Genomic DNA, 20,305 nt, shown 5'->3' with positions numbered 1-20,305 from the left:
AGATCTTTAACACGTGCCAACATCTCAACACACGGGCAGTTTGGCTTTTCGCCTCCACATGAAAAGCAGCCACAGCAGCCGGGAATTTAACTGACACAAGCAGCATGTCAGGGAACTTTGCTTCGGTGCAGCGACTGTAGCATGGAAGACTGTAGACTCTAGGGACAGCCACTAACACTAATGTCAGTGTGCTAATGCTGGGCACACCTTTTTACACACTGCCCCTACCTTTCACCTTCATTTTCTGTGTTTTTTTTTTTTTTTTTCCTTTTCCCATGAGTAGGAAGCAACCCTTATTAACCTGCCTTTTCTTTTTACTTTTTTCCTTCCTTTGTCAATACTACGGCGCAGCAACACACCACTCTATAACACACAGCGCTACGTTTGAGTGCGTTTCCCTTTCACTTGTTTCACTTTCGCTTCTCTCTCACTTGTGTCCCATTTCAAAACGACCACTGCTTCTTCTAGATACCGTTTTAAAAACAATGATCACGCGAGAGCCGAGTTGCCATACAAAAAAATGACCCATTCTACGGCAAAAAAAAAAAAACGCTTTGGAGCGCAAAAATACAAACATCTCCCCGAGGAACTGTGAAGTAGTCCTTAAAGGAGCCATGAAGACAAAATACAAGTTGGGTTTAATAGAAAGACTGCTTAGTCCCGATAACAATGATATGAATATCATCGCAATCTTCGAACAAATAACGGAGATAAAAAATTAAAGAAAACGTGTGAAGCAGTCGCGACCCCCTAGCCAATGTCCCGCAACTTTTCTATGACGTCACAGAACCTTGTTTGTGCGATTGGCGGCCGCCCAACTGACCTGTCGCGACGACACACGACTGGACATCTAATGAGGCCTCTAGTTCCATTTGACCGCACCACTTTAATGCTAACGGGCAGTTAACGCACTGAAAATTATGTTTTATTCTTGGCCCGTATGACGTCATTCTCACTCATAACACGTCACTGTGGCGCAAAATTTGGAAGTTTTTAAATACTTCTTGCTTTTTTTTTCGTTAAAAAAACATCTTTTGGGGCTGTAAAGGAGCTGAGTGAGATACTGAATCCTAGTTCTTTCAAATTAAACGAAGTTGTACTTTCTCTTCATGGCTCCTTTAATGAGACACTGAAGAGAAGCACGAACAGAATCAAAGCAATTCTGGACAACTACAGAGCAGGGATAATCCATCCCACCCACAATACGTTTTTTTTTCTCTACAAGGCAATTACACTGACACAGCGACACTGACTGCTTTAGTGTAAAGATGAACCAGCAGTCGTGCCGCACGTCACCGCAATTCGAACTGCACGCTTGTTGGACCAGGAATCGCGTGGCAGCAGAAAGATGACAGCACATAGAGCCCATTGCTGATCATTCAGCGTATACTCTGATAAAACTTAACGACATTAATGGGAGTTGGACCTAAGCCTCGCCACCGCAGCCGGCTGTTCCTCCACGCAGCTCAAAGAGTGCGTTACTGTGGGTATTTTAAACATCTCCGAAGTCGTTTCCGCAATTCCTTCAAGATTAATCAGCTTTTAAACTACTGCACCAACAGCAAACTGCGTGACAAAAATTAAAGCCGTTCCACTCAACGTGAAAGGTGTCGGAAGTGCAGAGCAGTGATTCGCCATAATGGGCTGTGGCGCCGTTGTAACGGGCTGTAGCGCTGTAGAGCCCCTCAGGTGCTCTGCACTTAAAAGCAGACAATGACATGCACCAAGCGCAGTCTCCTTTGAAAAACGTGCATGCGCATTGACATCAGAGTCTGTCACTTTGGCACAGTGATGTACTACACAAGCTATTCCCATTCTGAACTTGTACCAAGTATAGCATAGCATTTCCTTCCCTGTAAGGTGACTCGCCTGCAATGTGGAAGGCACTGGGGGCCTAGGAGCAGACTTGGAAGGGGGACCGGGAAGGGCAAAGGTCGTCTCCGCTGCTGCTGCTGTTTCCTTGGCAGGACTACGAGATGGCAGACTGTCGGGAACAGCAAATGTAGTCTCTGCTGCTGCTGCTGCCACTTCTCTGGTGGGACTGTCAGACGGCAGGCTTTCAAAGGTGGCAAACGTCGTCTCCAGTGCTCCTGCTGTTTCCTTGGCAGGACTAGGAGATGGCAAACTGTCCGGAACAGCAAATGTCGTCTCTCCTGTTGCTGCCGTTTCTGTGTCAGGACTACGAGATGGGAAACTATCGGGAACGGCAAACGTCGTCTCTCCCGCTGCTGCTGTTTTCATGGCAGGACTATCAGATGGCAAACTGTCAGGACAGGCGAATGTAGTCTCTGCTGCTCGTGCTGTTTCCATGGCAGGAATACGAGATGGCAGACTATCGGGAACGGCAAACGTCGTCTCCACTGCTCCTGCGGTTACTTCCATGGTGGGACTATCCGATGGCAGACGGGAAGGAGCGGCAAATGTCATCTCTGCCGCTGCCGTGGTCCGACTACTGTCCTCCAACGCATTTGGAAGGACGTCTTGGCTGGAAGCGAGTGGACCGTCACTGGACGCGATGAGAGGCCCGTCTCTGGAGACGACGAACGACCTTCTGCAGAGAGCCAGCGGGGAGTCGTCGTAGGCCGCTGCAAACAGAGCACAGCAGAGATGCGAGTCATTCAGCGTGCGGTTTGCAATGAAAGCAGCTGTGGAAGTTTTACAAAACTGATAGGGCTGTTCCAGTACTAAGAAGCCCTTCCAGCTTTCCCTTTTTTTTTTTTTTTTTTTTTTTTTTTTGCCAGCACCACTGTTCTTAGCAGTCCTAAATGCTCCTCATGCTCCACAAGTCCTCAATTCTGCTGCTATAAAAAATGACATTGTTGCCGAGGTGAAACGCACAAAGTGAAATTAATCTGTTAACCAGTGTCCCCTTGAGTGGGCCTGAGGCATTTTATCAGTGAAAGTTGAAAGGGCATGATGCGAAGTTGTTTTGGGATTTGAGAAAAAGGGACAATCAAGTTACAGTGTGGCAACTTTTAAAGAATCGGTCAGTGTTTCAGAGTCACTTCTGATCAGTCATGGGCACGTTACGGGTAAAAAGTAACAGTGTTACAGTTACGTTTACCTGAACAAAAAAGTAACCCTGTTACAGTTAGTTTCCAAAAGTAACTTGTTACAGTTACACTTACTGTGAAAAAGTAACGTCGTTACTTTTCCGTTACTACGTATAACACTATGTGGGTAGTTAAAGGAGCCATGAAGACAAAATACAAGTTGGGATTATTAGAAAGACTGCTTAGTCCCGATAACAATGATAACAATATCATCGCAATCTTCGAACGAATAACGGAGATATTAAAGAAAACGTGTGAAGCAGTCGCGACCCCCTAGCCAATTTCCCGCAACTTTTCTATGACGTCACGGAACCATGTTCGGGCGATTGGCGGCCGCCTAACTGACCTGTCACGACGACACATGACTGGACGTCTGTAATGGGGCCTCTAGTTCCATTTGACCGTGTCACCTGAATGCTAACGTGCAGTTAACGCACTGAAAATTACCGTTTTATTGTTGGCCCATATGACGTCATTCTCGCTGATAACACGTCACTGTGGCGCAAAATTTGAAAGTTTTTAAATACTTCTTGCTTTTTTTTTCGTTAAAAAAGCATCTTTTGTGGCTGTAATGGAGCTGAGTGAGATACTGAATCCTAGTTCTTTCAAATTAAACGAAGTTGTATTTTCTCTTCATGGCTCCTTTAAAATTGCACGAGGTAGAATCCCCGACGAAGGGATCCTAAAAGGGGGCACACTCAAGCCCAACACCAACAATCGTTGTGTGCGCCTCATTTTGTTGCCCCAACTGCTGCGTTGATGCACGCGTTGGAGAATTTATTTGCAAAACTTGTTGTAGCTTAGGTTGAGTTGTTTCTCAAAGTTAGCATCCGAGAGGTTCTCTCTTTTCGGGGGTCCAATTTTCAGTTCCTTTCTTTTTCTTGTTTCTGCTGCACTCAAGACGAATGGAAAGTTTTAAAAAAAATCACTTTTAAGACCGACCTCCGACCTCGGTTTTCTGCAGGGGCGATAATAGTCTTGGCAACCGTATTGTGGACAGCTGAAAGATAATGAGGATATGGGAAAGAAGAAAGTCTGAATAAATTTTTATAAGAAAAAACGGAAGCAACTGTAACGGTATTTTCTGTTACAGTTACTGGGTAAAAAGTAACAGTGTTACAGTTACAAGTTCCTCTATTTCAGAAGTAACTTGTTACAGTTACAAGTTACCGCAAAAAGTAACCAGTGACCGGTAACGTGTTACTAGTAACTAGTTACTGCCCAAGACTGCTTCCGATGCAATGGAACTGATTGATTGATTCATCGGTTGTAGGGTTTAACGCGCCGACACAACACAGGCGATGAGGCGCGCTGTAGTGGAGGGATCCGGATTAACTTTGACCACCTGGGGATCTTTAACGTGCGCTGAAATCTTGCACATACGGGCATTTTTGCTTTTTGCCTCCATCAGAAAAGCGCCTGCCGCGGCTGGAAATCAGACCTGCGACCTCGTGCTCAGCAGCGCAATGCCTTAGCCACTGAGCCACCGCGGCAGGTGACGCAATGGAAATGATAGTTTGTCGTGCCATGAACTGTAACGTTTTGGAGGCTGCTCAAGGTAAGGGGTTGGAGAAACACTGGCACAAACAATAAGAACATAAAGAAAGAGTGAAAGGTGATTTTAAAAGTTGGCAGATCTGCCTTAGTAAATTGCAAATCTGCCTTAAAAGTTGGCAAATCTGCCTTAAAAGTTGGCAAATCTGCCACAGAAAAGGTCGCCATGCACCCAGTCATCGGCTTTTTGAATGTAGCCTGTCCAAGTTCGGCTTACAATTGAACCACGCAGAGACGTTTTTCCAGAAAAGCAGTAATGAGAATGACGTACCATATTTCACAGTGCATTGCGCACTTCCAACTACACAAGATAGAAAGGGACCAAGTTTCGACACACAGATGCCGCATAAATGCATTCGCTAAAGGGGCCACAAAGGCAAAATGCAAGTTTGAGTAATGAGAAAAATGCCTTTTCTCCCAATAGCAATGATACTAATTTTATCGCAAACTTCAAACAAATAATGGAATACTTGAAATCAGCGAGAAAAAAGCAGCAAGACTGGCAAGTTTCATAGAGTTTACATATTAGACAAAATTGTTTTAACAAGAGCCATGTCTCTTCCCTTATTAAAGAAAGTCTTTCAGGGTTGTAATTGAGTTTGAGTAAGCTACCAAAGGCTGGTTCTCCCACACTGAACAAAGTTGTATTGAGTCCCCACGGCCCCTAGGAAGGAGCGGCCACTGCATCCAGAGTGGCCAGATCTCCACAAAACTTTGAAAAACGCAAGACCTCTAAAATTTTCCAGCTTCAATGCAAAGTTGGCGACAACACGCCGGCAACTGCTGCCGCGTTTCACCAGAAGGGGACAAGGGACAGACGCGAGTGCACTCACTGCGAAAGCTGTCGTCTCCTACTGTCACAAGCGAGTCCTCGACGTTGCGCAAGGCCGACAGGTGTGGCAGCTCTGGTGTGACCGGCTCGCAGCGGTCGACCACCACGGTCGGGAAGTCACCGTTGGGTTGCAGTGCTGTAGCAGCAGCAGCAGAAAAGGCCTCGTCAACCGACGTGATGGAATTCGTCGTCACCGCCACCGTGGAGTCTGCACACTTGTTCAACACAACGTCACGTGGAAACGCAGCCGAGGAGTCTTCTACGGCCAGGCTAGCAAGCGCGCCCTCGTAACTGGATTGGATTGTGACCGTACGGTCACAAGCCAGCTTCCTAGCAGTCTCGGGAGGGGCCGGGGAAAAAGATATCAAAGGCCCTTTGACTTGCAGCGGAGCTGTATCTTTGCTTGCTGGAAGGGCAGCAAAGGGAAACGCAAATGGAGTCGTTCCATTTGCTTCGTTCTTGGGTGAGGGAGGCTCGATGCATACTAGCTGTGCATCCCCAGCGACGTAGCTGGCCCCACGGTTGACGTCTGTCTCGGAGGATGCTGTGGAGGTGGCACTGGTCTCGCTGACTGGAGGAAGGTTTGGGCACTCCGCTTCGACGACTTCAGGCTCGTCAATGTCCCCACTGGAGAGGTCAAGCTCTTCCAAGGCCCTCGTTAACGCGGAAGTCAATCCAGGAGACGAAGACAGAGGCCTTGGATACGTTGTGTCCAGAAGGTTGCCAACACTGAAAGATGGAAAGGAACAAAAAGAAATGCATCAAGCAGAGCTGTGTAGCTATGCCGAACCGACGCCTTTGTGACACTGCCCACAAGAGACTGCCTGCTTTGAGTCAGGCCAAAGGAACAAAAAAAAAAAAAAAAGAAATATTTAAAGCTGAGACGTGTACCCCTTACGAGAGCCTTGCTGAGACAAGAGATCACCCGCTTTTCGTTGGGCCTAGCTACACAAGGGTATTTTAATGCCAAAGTTTGATCGTGAGCAAGTAAAATGTGCAATGAAGACGCATCTTGCAATCCCATCCCCCAATTATGGGAAAGCGAGACAAAAATTTACAATCGCCTCCTAAAGAAAGCTGAGAGAAGCACAAAAGCTAGAAGTGTGTCCAACCCTTGCCGAAAGTGCGTCCAATCTTTTGTCAAACCTCCAAATACCCAAATCCTGTACAAAGAACGAACCCAAGCAACGATTTTTCGTGCGCTAAGTAAATGCACCTACGAATGACGCAAGTGTACACCGATTTGTGGTTTACGAAATAAAGGTACACTATTGTACTGCTTTTTCGTGACCGATGTGCGTATTGTCTTATCTAGAGTTGTTCCGTTCAAGCGATTTTCAAGTGACCTTTTTGACACAAGTGAAGCCCGCTTTCACACACGCGCCATGTGTCCCGAGATCTTATCAGAGCTTTTTTGGTCAACCAACCAGCCAATAGGGAAATGCATTAGATTTTTTAACAGAATGCCATTGGTCTCACTAAGAAAGCTCTCGCTTTAACAAGCAGGACAGACATATCCAGGCCGCAAAGAAAAGTGCTCTCGAGAAAGAAAGACAACATTACCTGACTGGCAGCTACAATGAGAACTCATAAAAGCACCTCATAAGAAGACTGCCTCAATGCAAAGGTTTCGAGGGGACGTGATAAATAAATGCTACATAAATGGACAAGAATACGATGCTGAGTGGTTATTCCTACGATGCCTTTGGGCCGCGAGAATATAAAAGATATTTGCTCCCCAGCTGTGATGGCAGGGAACCCATGATCAGAACACAGCTCCAAAAATGAGACAGATCCCCTACACTAAAGATGGGAGGGCCTCGCAGCAAGACCAACTAACCACCCCTGCACTGGCTTTGTTAATGGCTACAAGAAGAAACCCGGCAGACTGCACAAGCCACTGCTGACAGCATTTGAAACTAGGTGGATGCACAGGGAAGCGGAACCAAATCAATGAACCGATTAGGTTTACCTTCCACATATGCAGGGGTGAGACAGCTCAATCGGATTTAGAAGCAGCTTTTGGAGCAGTGAAATCTCGACTTTAAAGCAGAAGAACCTTGATTTGGAGGAGAAGAACGACATTTATTATGGCACCTTAGGAGCCTAAAAAATTTTTGGCAACTTGGGGGGGGGGGGGAGGGGAGTTCACTTTTTAATCGGTTTTGAACGTACATACCCCTGAAACAGCCTAACAGCCTTTCAATACAGTTTTTAGGGGCGAAGCTCCTTAGGGCGTGGGTATGTCCATCCTCGACGTATGTATGTAGCCACCTCTAGTTTAGTTCTTGGATTGTTTACTAGATGGCGGTACTTGTATATGATGAAAAGATGCGCTTGGATTGTTTACTAGATGGTGTGGCTACCTCTAGTTTAGTTCTTGGATTGTTTACTAGATGGCGGGGAGCGTTTTAATAAAATCCGTTCGCTGTTGGCGCACGCTCGGAGTCGCCCGATGGATAAGGCTGCAGATGTGCGAGCCCGCGAGGCAGAAGCGCTCCGTGAAGCTGCGCGACGCCGCCGCCAAGATCCTGCCGTACGAGAGCGGGAGGCCGAAGCGTGCCGTCTGGCTGCACGCCACCGCCAAGATCCCAGCGTTCGAGAACGAGAGGCCCAAGCGTCACGGCAACGGCGCGAGGACCCTGCCGTACGCGAAGCGGCACGGCTGCGGCGCGAAGAGGATCTCCAAAACGTCAGAGAACGGGAAGCGGCGAAAAAGCGCGCGTATCGGCAGGCAGACCCCGATGCAGTGAGAGCTCGTGAGGCGTCTGCAAAACGCATCAGGCGAGCTCAGCCCCAAGGTGCCGACGCGCGGTTTAAGCGAGACTTTCTAGACGTTACGTTCGGACACAGATGTAGTGGGCGAACTTTCACTGAAGAGTCACGGTTTTACCGATGATTTCCCCTCAGGAGCTTCGCCCACTCATCATCATTCACCCCGTGGATATGCTGTGAATTTTTTTCTACAGAGTATCACAAAGCCCACAAAGCACCGTTGAAAATATCGAATTGAAAAACTAAGCAATCGTAAGGCATTTTTATTATCATGTGAATGCCGAAATTATTTTTGTAATCCCAGACTCAGCGTTACGCACAAGTGTAGAGCCAGGGCAAAAGTTGCGCAACGCGAGGTGACAGACGTCGTCCCCACCAGCCCTCCCATTCCAATCCCCAAGGTGCATGTTCACTACGATCGTAATTAGAGTAAGATTGGTATGTTTAGCCACCTCCCTTTTGTCTTCAAATTTCTCTTCAGACAGATGAACCATTATTACTAGCATGCAATAGTAGCCCGTCCCACTATCGGACACTGCTCGAACATTTTGCGGCGATGTAGCCTGCACCACCAATTCTGCAGTGTCGATCGTCCCATTACCGCCGCTCACAAGCTCGCTGTCAAAGGCAGCAATAACTCAGCATTTTATAACACCGCAACGAGTCCGAAATTTCACTTCCAAGGATGCACCGCGCCTCACACTCAAGGCCAAAACATCGCGAATTTGCAGGCACCTAGTTGTTTTTGATGGTCTTTCGAGTCGCACAGTCACGCAACTTCCCGCAACAGATCAAAAGACTAAATGTAAACCCAGCTACCCCCATAACCAAAACCACAGTAGAAATCAGCGAAGAGCACTCTGCCTGAACCACGGAGCAAGAATATATTCCTATATATCTTACAAGAAACTGCTTAGCTCGGCGGCCATGTTTTCCAACCTTCACCACACCAAGATGGCGGCACACAGTAATGTCATTCCGGCGCTCCGACAATTTTCGTTTTTTCATCAACTTGCACAAGTAGTTTGTCACCTCAGTACGCAAGTATTTTTCCTACAGGACTTTGCAATGGTTTTTGATGGGAAAACAAAAAAAAAACTCAGGTAATATAACATGTGCAACCTGACATTGCAACTTTCGAAAAAACTATCTCAGGAACAATTTTATACGAGTTTTTTTATTGAATGATCAAGCAATTGAACCTTTACAAAAAGCATTACCTTCCTTGGGGATGCTGGCAAAGTATGCCATCAGTAAGCATTTTTCTCCACTGAAACTGATGGGAGCGTTAAAATCTTTGGCTCTCAGACTGTTTTGGAGCAGTTGGGCACAGTTTTTACAATTTTCAAGCTTTTGGAGCAGCCTGGTTCACGAAAACAAATTCCTATCAAAACTGCGCAATGTACGCAGCTGTCTCGCTCCCGCAAATGCCATCCCCATTTCAATGCAAGTTGCTCCCCAAGATCTCTAGCTGAGACGCGCAAATGTGGGGGGCGAGCATACCAGGGTGCAGCTCCGTTCTCCCGAGACGGCGGCGTCGGAGTCTGGAAGAGTCTGCCGCGAGGAGGATGAAGCGCGCCTGCCGAGGTGGACACGGGAGTGTTGGTGGCAGATAAGTCCACGAGGCTGGGTTGCTGGGTGTCCATGAGCGGCGTGCTCATCAGCTCCTCCAGAAGACCGACGATCCGCTGGCCCTCTTTTTTGGCCATGGAGTAGCTCAGGGGGGGAGAGTCCGGCACCTCCGACAACTGCGGAAAAGAGAGGGGGAGGGGGCAATAAACGGGCACAATACAGAGTGAACCTGAAGCCAGTGGGCAGCACTCGTTCATCACTAGATTCTAGGAAAGAAGTGTGTTAACCCCAAAATTCAAATTACCGTATTTTCGCACGTATAACTCGCACCAAAATGTGAAAATTTCAATGGCAAAGTAGGGGTGCAGATAATACGCAGGGTTTTTCCTTTAGTGCAGCTTCACGGCAACGCGCGTTCTGCTGTGAAGCTCCTACGCAGTAACACTGACTAAGCCTTCCATGGCAGCGATTGCACAAATCATACAAGGACAAGGGAGAAAAAACAACATGGATAGAACTAAAGATGGCCTCGTGTAACAACAGCGAGGACTGCGGCTCAAGTGATGGCTCTAGCGAGAGCAGTGACACTGACTGAATTGCGACTTTCGCCTTGCAGTTAGCGTATTCTACTTGCTAAATACACCCTTTTTCTGTCTACATAGTATGCGATGTGTTGCTTGAGCAGTAGCTTTGGTGCAGCCTTTCCTGAATCAAATGTGCGGGCAATATGCGAGGATTTTTTTTTTCCGGCGGGCTGAAAGTAGGGGTGCGGATTATATGCAGGGGTGGGTTATACGTCCGAAAACACGGGTACGGTGTTTTACACACTGAAGCCATGTGTGGGCTACGAGGCGCGCCGTAGTGGAGGGACCCGGATTAATTTTGACTACCTGAGTGGGTCTTTAACGTCGACAAAATTGCCGACACACAGGTGTTTTCACCTTTCGCCTCCATTTGAAAATAAGTAACCGCGGCTGGGGCGGCTGCTTTCATAATGTGCCTGTAGACTGACTGGATATGCTAGGTCGAGCTTGTCTCCACTTAAAGTAACCAAGCCAAATAAAGCTTCGATCAATGAACGGGGCATCTCCCATCTTGTACCCAATGCAAGTCCTTTACACGAAACGCACGTCTAAAGCACGTCTAAATCTGTTTGCCCTGTGAAGTCAAATTTATGAGAACAGCAGCAGCAGCTCGGCAGCCAACACTGCATTGTAAGCCAGTCTGCATGTTTTATGCACTATGAAATCAGAACAGTGCACATAACACGGTTTGCCAAAAGGGGCCCTTGTTACATTTTGACCAAAGCTATCAATATCTGCGCCCACTATAAAAATGAAACATTTAGAATAATAAAAAAAAATTTATCCCCGGAAGCTTCACTGCAATGATCTGTGGTTACAAACTCACTGGTGACTGGCACTCCATGGTGACAAGGCCTAAGGAGCTCCTGCGACATGAAAAAACAGAAGCAGAGTTAAAACCCAATGAGCTCACGTGTACTAAACATAAAATACAAAAGGCAATCCAATCCGATCTAACAGACTGAGCACTGATTTACAATTACACATCTACACGTATTCTCAACATTTGTGCCTTGTCAGGACCAAGCAAAGTTAAGGCGCTCTTTATTATGGGAGAGGACAAAACGCTGGCATGCCAAATCACATTGCAAGTGCAGAGCGCGTCGAACCAGAAAATAGCCACAGCTGATGTTAGAGAGTGCTGGAGTGAATGGAACACAAACCGTTGAGCAGCAAACTGCACACCACATGTAATGTTTCCTTTGTTGCAGAGCCCTACATACAAAAAGCAGCTTTTGTCACCAGAAAGTACCAGCCAGGCTGCTCTGAGGATTACAAGAAAAGGTCCTAAAAAAGAAATCGCGCATGCCAGCCATTCTAGAACTACGACGTCAGTATTTCTCCTTTGAAAATGGGAATTCAGGCAGGCAGTAAACAACACAAAAGACAGGTTAGAGGCCGCCTGGAAATTTTCCCCTTGAGCCAGATTCAGTGCAAATCCTCGATATTCAGCCACACATTGGTTCTTTACACTGACGGTGCCAACCATGAAGACCTCGGAGCATCGAGAAAGCTGCAGCAATTACTTACCATAGTTAATGCTTTGAGAAACGCTAGTATGCAACGTCACGCACAAACACGGATTTTTGGCGCTGCGTGTTCGGTAAGCAATGCCACGGTGTATTAAGAAAATCAGCACAAAATGCGGAGCAGCTAGATCAAAACAACATGACATTAGCTCTGTAGTGAACAGATTCATTAAAGTAACAAAAACTAACAAAGAAATGAAGAAACTAACGCATAAAACTTGAAGGTAGTGATGCTGTACGCAACCTTAACGACCATGACGACAATTTAAGTCCACAATGGCAGCCGATTTGCTGCTTCTTCGCTGCCGCAACGACCTTTACTTCATCAGCGTTGCTATAAGTGTGAGCTTCCTCTTTCTTTTTTTTTCTTTTTTAAGTAATCATTGGGCATCACCTTGGAGGTGATGACGTACGCTACAACGCGTCTTGTTCCAAGAAAGTGTTTCTACGATTTACGGCAAACGCTGGAGTTTTTTTGTCGTCGTTAATCATGTCCAATCTCTTCTAGTGGGTACGCGCATCCTGGACAATATCCATAAGTTGGTGCGGTCGGAATTTCCTTGGTATTTCTAACTGCGGACACGAAAAATTACGATTGTGCTAAGCAGCTTCTCTGTTAAAAACGGAAAACTAAACCCAGAGCATGTAGAATATACCGCATAAAAATTCAAGCACGGCTCTGCAAGAGCTAGACGGTGCATTGCAAGTGAAGCCAAGCAGTTCTGTTCATTTCACTGGAAGTACAAAAGATACCCTCGAATAAACAAACAGCAGCGAGAGGCAACAGCAGCAGAACCTGTTTCTTTCTGGGCAGTCGTTAACAAAGGCACGACGTGCGACTAGGAGCTATTGCTCCAGCAGATGCCTGAGGGGGTTTTCGAATCTTAAAAACTCGAAGTATAAACACAGATTAAAAACTCCGAACTCAAGGCTTAAAACCGTTTGTGGAGACAGTGCTCATACAGTGCTGTGACACGGCATTGTAATATTTTTGAACACATAAGTACCCTTAAAGCGAGGCAAGATCTCCCCAAAAACGACTACGACTGACAAACTTCCAACCCAAAAAAGATAAAGCCGAGACAAATGCCTAAGTTAGTCTGTATGCAAAGGCGACAGCATGTCCAACAAGCGTGCGTGTAAGCAAAAACACGTAAATACGAGACCTGCTGTCCATTTTAATAGAACAGCAAAATAATGAAGCCAGCGCCAACAGAATGCAAGTCAACCCTGAATCAAGACGACTTCCCGAAGATGCTTCAAAACTGGATGGCGTAAAAAGCCGTTACTCCCGCCGCGCCCGACTGAACCATGCGTACGTTTACGAAGCAAGCAAAAAAAGAGAGAAAGAAGCTAACCGAAGCTGTAGCGGGAAATGCACGCGAAAGCCGTAATTCCGGCTCGGTGGTAGCCACCCAAAGTCTTCGTTCACGAAAACATGACGCGATTGTACCAGCTTACAGACAGAGCAGATAAATGTTCCGTTAAAGGCGTTACTCTTCGGAGTCGAGAGTCTCGCTAAAGAGTTGGCTCTGCACTGGAAGGTCGCAGCACGACCAATTCAACCGCAAGGTGTGGCCAGCGACAGGCCCGCAATAAACGAAAAGTTACGGCACGATTGAAACCGCCCAAACCTCCACTAAGTGCGGACGCCGGCACACCAGGCACACCACAGCTTCCCCTGGCTTTCCTTTATTTTCTGCATTAAACTTCAACCACATAGAAGCTACAGAAAGTGCTGTTCTACTGCTCTACTTCGTCATGTCAAATGTAAAAGCCATAAAACGAACGTGCAACAGGTTCACAAACGACCCACCAGAACGGGTGGTAACGGCGAGAGAACTAGGAGTGAACACTTACGAATTTTCCGTTTTCCGAAGGGTTTGCGGCGGTTGCGCGTCTCAAACTGGAAGACCGTTATTACCGGTGTGTACTACACGATGACAGTGTTCGTGCGACCTACAGTACGACCAGTAACTGAACCCACTTAGCCACTCAGCCGTTTCAGCAGTTTCAGCAGCGCTATTTCAAAAGTTTTCGGAATCACGCGCTTTAGGAGAGGGTACAGTGAACTAGAATGTCTTGATCCAGTGGCGCGAACGGGAGCGCTTTGCAGCGTTCGGGCTGAAGCAAAGCGCGTCTACCGCCGCCAGGGGCGCCACTGCGCCTTCTTCGAAAACGGTACCGCGGTTGCATGGGCCGTTCCTTGGGGCGCTCGCCAGCTATTGCCGCTGCCGTTTTTTACTGTGGTACAGTAATTAACCTTTATGGAAGAAAGATGCTCACTTTTGTTGTCCCTGTACTTTTCTAAGAACGTTTTGTTGCTTATCAGACCCGTTTGAGCCATCGGGCAACGGCTACAAACAAATCGTCTGCTAGCGGCGCAGACGATACGAGCGGATGTGCGATACGTTGGCGGCGCGCGGTCGGACAAACTCTCCGTCTGTTTATGGCTGAGGCCGGCCTTTCATTTTCTGCGTGTTTTACGTTTCCGTGATGTTCCACAGAAGCAAGAGGTATACAATCGTCAGGAATATAGTTATTGCGAGTGCTGTCGAATAGAGGTTGGCCAGGCCGGGTACGCGATGTCAAAACGAAGGACGGACACCTATTGCTTTGCTCCGGGTTGTCACAGTGGTTACCCTGCAGGTGCTCCCAAGGCGTCTTTGTTCGCCGCTCCTTTGGACGATGAACTGTGCAAAAAGGGGGGACAAAATTTGGGAAGACTGGACAAACTCTTGACCATATCTTCAGCCGTTGGTGAGCGCCACTTTGAGCCCGAGTGCTTATTGCGTGATTACATCCACGTAATAAACGGCTGTAAAGTGCGACTTGTACGCGGGAAGCTGTCACTGGCTCCAGGTGCTGTACCTACCATCCTGCCTGACTGTGCTTCGAATTCTGCGCGGAGCATGCACGCGGAAGCCGCAAAGGAAAAGGCGGACAAGAGTTTCAGTTTCGGCAGCCAGCAAGCAAGCTGAAGAGCCGAAAAAGATGAGGTGCACCAGCCACAACACGAGGCTCTCTCTCCGCAGTGCTCATCAAATGAAGTCGCAAGTTCTGTGGAATGATGCTTTCACAATGAGCCATCTTCAAGAAGTCAAGCTTCCTTCAAAGCTCTGGTGCCGGCTAAATTGTGCCGACGATCGAAACGTTCGTTTCGCTATACGACATCGATACGAAAAAAAAAAAAAAGCTAGACATTTTCACGAGAAATCTGTGCTCTTCTATCCACATGACGACAAAGTGTCGTCGCAAGCATTCTTTTCGTGGTGTGTTATGCAGAAGCGGTGACATATATTCCCTAGCTGTTGCGAACAGTGTGCTGCAAGAAGCTGACGCAGTTCGGCCTGCAAAGGGGCCATGACGACTAGGAGGTTTAGTGATGTATTACACGTGCTAACACAGAAGCTGCGATCTCAAACGACACATTTGGAGACGCTGCCTTCAGCACTAAGTGCCTGGGGAAAGTTTCCTCTGAAGGTAATTTGTTTATTGCAAACTTTGCTGCTGAGAAAATCAGCCGGGTGCTACTGGACGCGTGAATACTGGGTATAATTTGCTTTTGTAGAGTGAAATTCACAAGTAGGTTCATGCCGGGACTTTATTACAGTAAATATAAAAAGTAAATCCATTCGTAAAGAATTAAACATAGCAGTTGTCCGCCGGCAGCACATCGAACGCGTACGCTCGCATCGATCGTCTGCGCAGGTAGCAGACGACACCAAACAACTCGATTTATAGCCGTTTCCCTACAGCTCAAACGGGCAGATTTGCAACAAAACGTTCCTAGCAAGGTACGGAAATGCCAGACACGAGTAGCATTTTTTTTTAAGGGTTAATTACTACCCAACATCGGAACAGCGACAGCCTGCCGCGGCGGCGCCTTTCGAAGATGGCGCAGCAGCGCCACCTGGTGTTTTCTACACAGAAGAGCACGCCCCTTCCTCGCCGTTCGCGCCACTAGATCATTCTAGTTCACTATAGGAGAGGGGAAAGAAAAAACAAGATTGCAGTTACAGTGTAGCCAGCACAAATAGTTGATATTGATGAAATATTCTAATATTCAAGTACATAAAATATTTTCGTGTTTTTATTATTTTACAGCGTTATGACTCCCACTTGTGACTTTTTGTGCATGAAATAGCCCCTAACATGCATGCATGCAAACGTCCATTCGCGCTTTTGACAATTTGGCGCGTCTTTCGAACTGTCTAAATCTCTTCAGCTTTCCTTGTGCTGTTTCGCTTCACGGCTTGCAGATTTTAAACAGTTGGCATCGCAGGACGCCAAAATCTATTACCTCCTCGAAGACACACACACGAACATTCGTATTCGCCTAACGTTCGTTTTCGGGCCTCCATTTGTTAGTGAGGGTACAGCTTACTGTAGTGAGATACTGTAACGAGGTTGACAGCTTACGACTTTTGGATTTCGCGTTAATCGCGTTACGACGTCAGCAATGCAGTGTTTTATAGTTTTAATTGAGATAGACTGCATACTTATCCAATACATACAGAGGGCGATGTCCAGTGCATTGGCCGGGGCAGCAAGCGAGTCATCGGAAAGGTCCTTTTAGCAAGTGGGCACATTATTCGCAGCCGAAGATGACAAGACTCCACATTTATGGCATGCTTATATGTTGCTACGACCACCGTGAGAAGAGCAGAGCTAGCAGCATCCCTACGTCCAACGTGCGAAAAAGAACGGCAAAGAAACGTCAATGTGAAATGGGACAAGAAGCCGCTCCATTATGCCACGTACAATTATTAGGCTTCGATAGTAGAGTACTTCTTATGAAAGCGTAATTTTCAATTTCCAGAATAAAAAGTTGACGTAATATGCAATAGTTATTACATATTAGGGCACAATCAAACTACCAAATCAATTTTAAGCGTCAAACGTAGCGTTATGCAGTTAGCACCACGGGAAACATGGCGGTTGTTTTGGTGGTGGCTATATATAAACGAAAGAAAAAATAGATGGTGTACTTCCAAAGTACATATACTAAAATTGGAACGATACAGAGAAGATTAGCATGGCCCCTGCGCAAGGATGACACGCAAAATCGTGAAGCGTTCCACATTTTTTTGCATTTTGGATCTTATTTTATTCAAATAAACGTTGGGCAGTTACATCACTATGAGCTTGGAAGCGGCTGTAGAAACGGTCAATTTGGGCCATGATGTGCGTTGCCAAAGCGAGCGAAGTGGGTTAGTTTGATGGGTTAGATTGATGGGTTAGCAATAGCAGTAATACATGTTTATTGACATAAGGTGGAGAGTTGGTGCGTGTGTTCAATCTCGTTCCAGGCGGCCGCTGTTTTGGAGCCTGCGCCAAATGTATGTCTTGTAGGTGGATAGGGAACCTCGTCGTTAATCGTCATTACTGTTATCGCCAACAAACGTCTGGTGAGCACAGCAAACTAGGCGTGCCAGCCTCAAACTTTGCGTGGGCGTGCATATCTATAGCTATACGGTAGCTCCCATGGGTTGAAGTAACCCCGCCACGCCGCAATATGAATTTATGGAAGTGTGCTGAAATTGCAGCAATGAAAACCGCACCGCAAGCTGGCAGCAATGAGGGCGCGGGAATGGATGAATTTTGAATATGAACGTGAGGGGCAAACGGACATTTGTACCTTTTTCCCCTGGATTAGATAACTCCGGTCATTCACGCGTCAAGTGCAGAGGTTCCCGTTTCCACAAATACGTCGTCCCAATAACCTCAGCGTCGGCATGCATGCAAAGAACTGTTTGCATGCATGGCGACTCGATCCGCCTCGATCCGCCGGCTTGGGAATGTGGGCTATCCTCTTTGCTCGCGAAGCTGGCTGAACCTGCCATGCATGTCTGAAAATGAAATATTTCAACTTTGTATATAGTGTCACTATGAAGGCATAAACCTTCGCCAAACGTGAAATATAATTATGTTTCGTATTTGTGAGCCACTTACCCACAAAATTAATCGGATTATGGTGTTAATTCAGCCTTATATTTGTATTAGATTCCTTTTATTTGGCGAATTTGATGTCAAGATCGATATCGATCTTGAAAGTTATAACATCCATATGGATGTTATAACTTTCTGAACACGTTGTCAAATATTTTATATGAATTGGGTCGACCTATATATACTATCTCTCTCTCACACACACACACACACACACACACACACACACACACACACACACACACACACACACACACACACACACACACACACACACACACACACACACACACACGCACGCACGCACGCACGCACACGCGCGCGTGCACAAACGGCCGAGGGGCAATTGCAGGGATGAAGGAATCGCGCACATTTTGGAGCTGGGCTGGAAAAATGCGAGTTAGAAGCAACTATTGGGTTGATTGATTGGTTGAAGGGTTGAACGCGCCGACGCAATGCAGGCCGCGCCGTAGTGGAGGGCTCCGGATTAATTTTGACCACCTGGGGATCTTTAACGTGCGCCGAAATCTCTAACACACGGCCGTTTTTGCTTTTCGCCTCCATCAGAAAAGCGGCCGCCACGGCCGAGAATCGAATCCGCGACCTCGTGCTCAGCCGCGCAATGCTTTAGCCTCGAGCCACCGCGGTGGGTGCAACTATCGGGTTAATTGTCAGAGCAGAACACGGTAATTGTCCACTTCGAGGTAAAAACGTGATGCAACCTGAGGAAGCATAAGCAGCGAGATATACATAAAGTGCACAATATTTAGAAGCAAATGTTAATTGTTGGGTAAATGAACATAAACAAGCGCATTAAAATAACTAGGCGTCAAGTCCCAACTATTTATTCGCATAGTGCTTTCAAACATTTTTCACCAAAACGTGCCAGATTGTGCAAAAACTTCCTCCATCACCATTCTAAAAAGCAACACTTGATTTTTTTTGCGAAAAGGCCCAGACGTGCCAAGACATTGCAAGTTATTCCCATTGGTGAGCAGAAAGCTTTATTCACTTCTAAAGCTTCATGCGCCATGACTCACAGCTTCTTATCATTAAATTACGATCAGCTAGGGAAGTGAATCCAGCTTTATGCGTCGCGATGGCGGGCTCACTGCGAGTTTTTTTTTGTGTGTGGAAATGAGCGTGTGCTTTCACAAATTAACAATTGGGTGCAGTTCTATTCCAAACCTTACAGCGCCCATGTGTTCTTTCCACGCATATGTCTTTCTATATAAGCCAGAAGAGTCTACAATGAAGATTGGTACACAAAAAAAGCAATAACCCAAGTTGCAAAATTTAATCACCCAGTTATCCTCAACGGTAAAATGCAGGACAAAGAATGAATGTTAACGGGAAGCCATTCACCGCGTGCGTGTCTTCGGAAAGTTTCTTTTTTTTAAGCAAAGCTTATTACTGCAGGTATACACACGGGAAACGCCTGGTAGCGTGCCTCTGACCTTCAATCTAAACCAAGGTCAAGTAAGCCGCTCGTACGGTTTAGCGGAGCAAACGGGAAGGCCATCGACCACGCTTCGGCTACCGATCGAGGCGCCGACGACTTCCGCATGCGCAGTGAAAGTGTAGAACCGCTGGCTTGTTCCAAGGGGAGGGTTGGGGAGAAAGAGATAAAGGAAGTTGTGAGAAGATTTAGCTATGACTTGATAAACCTGTTTTAACCACGTTCAATAACGGTCAAACTGGTGGCTACGGTCGTATTTATGCACAGCGGCTAACGTACGCTACGCTAGGGACGGCGGGTAGCAAGACCTGACTGCGCATTCGCGCGCGGGCATGGCCACGAGGGCTGCCAGGTGGCGGCCAGGTGGAGGTAGAAATCCACGCACTTCCCGAAACGTAGGATGTGACGCAAGCCTGCATTTATGTATAAATATTTAAAAAAAAGAGAACATTGAAGACATTTACCATGATGCGGCGGACATGATAGTCGTCAGAAATTATCTGTTATCACTAAGGGTTATGCGATTAAGTCATAGTTATTTGCCGGAATAACTGAAATAACTATGTTTTCAGTTTTCAATTTTTCAGGTTCAGGTTTTCAAGTTTTCAGTTTTCAAGCACAAGTTTTCAATTTCTTCAGGTGTTGGGCGCACCGTGTCTGCCGCGAGTTCTATGCGCGTAGTGTTGTTCGATTGCCAAGGTTCCCATGGGTCTCCATTTTTCATCTTGGGCAGTGTCCTGCAAAAAAAAATATTTCATTTTTTCACCTTGGGTTTGTTTCTACAGCAAAGGAATTCATTTGTTATCTTGTATGCGATCCTGCGGGGGAAGCAACTGCGGTAAAACGCCACGTGTGGAAAACTATCACTCTAATAGAGCACAAGTTTAATTTATTTGAGCTTCTGCGTCTACAGAGCTATGAGTCGATTACGAAAGGGACAGGTAAAATCCAGTTACACAGAGCTAATAAAGGAAGCAAAACCTTATCATCAAATG

At 46.7% G+C, this 20,305-nt stretch overlaps 2 protein-coding genes and 1 non-coding gene across 3 annotated transcripts in view; 1 reads left to right on the top strand and 2 right to left on the bottom strand.

Moving 5' to 3' along the window:
* Positions 1 to 1,685: 1,685 nt before the first annotated feature.
* Positions 1,686 to 13,961, bottom strand: LOC144159860 (uncharacterized). Its single transcript, XM_077691523.1, has 6 exons — positions 13,760 to 13,961; positions 11,197 to 11,236; positions 9,718 to 9,962; positions 5,441 to 6,168; positions 1,753 to 2,585; positions 1,686 to 1,694 (listed from the first exon to the last, which is right to left on the bottom strand). The coding sequence occupies exons 2-6, from the start codon at positions 11,212 to 11,214 to the stop codon at positions 1,686 to 1,688; spliced, it is 1,833 nt and encodes a 610-aa protein (XP_077547649.1). The 5' UTR covers positions 11,215 to 11,236; positions 13,760 to 13,961.
* A 2,925-nt stretch (positions 13,962 to 16,886) lies between these two features.
* LOC144160179 (U6 spliceosomal RNA) lies at positions 16,887 to 16,989 on the top strand. Its single transcript, XR_013320366.1, has one exon. It is a non-coding gene; the product is annotated as a U6 spliceosomal RNA (small nuclear RNA).
* Positions 16,990 to 19,899: 2,910 nt separating this feature from the next.
* Positions 19,900 to 20,305, bottom strand: part of LOC144159859 (uncharacterized) — a 47,192-nt gene continuing 46,786 nt past the window's right edge. Inside the window, exon 12 of the mRNA XM_077691522.1 lies at positions 19,900 to 20,047. Coding sequence (XP_077547648.1) covers positions 19,900 to 20,047 — 148 coding nt within the window. The remainder of the gene's footprint in view (positions 20,048 to 20,305) is intronic.

Source organism: Haemaphysalis longicornis, unplaced genomic scaffold, assembly GCF_048455015.1.
Source record: "Haemaphysalis longicornis isolate Haplotype H1 unplaced genomic scaffold, Haemaphysalis longicornis Haplotype H1 scaffold_10, whole genome shotgun sequence".
Lineage (NCBI taxonomy): Eukaryota > Metazoa > Arthropoda > Arachnida > Ixodida > Ixodidae > Haemaphysalis > Haemaphysalis longicornis.
The sequence above is the reverse complement of the archived record's forward strand: the minus strand, read 5'-3'. Positions and strand labels throughout refer to the sequence as shown.

What these genes read in the sequence shown, in the direction of transcription:
- LOC144159860 (XM_077691523.1), bottom strand. An exon ending in GAGAACGGAGCTGCACCCTG is followed by an intron (nt 6,169 to 9,717) that starts GTATGCTCGCCC and finishes TCCATCTTTCAG; the next exon opens with TGTTGGCAACCTTCTGGACA. An exon ending in AGGAGACGACAGCTTTCGCA is followed by an intron (nt 2,586 to 5,440) that starts GTGAGTGCACTC and finishes CTCTGTTTGCAG; the next exon opens with CGGCCTACGACGACTCCCCG.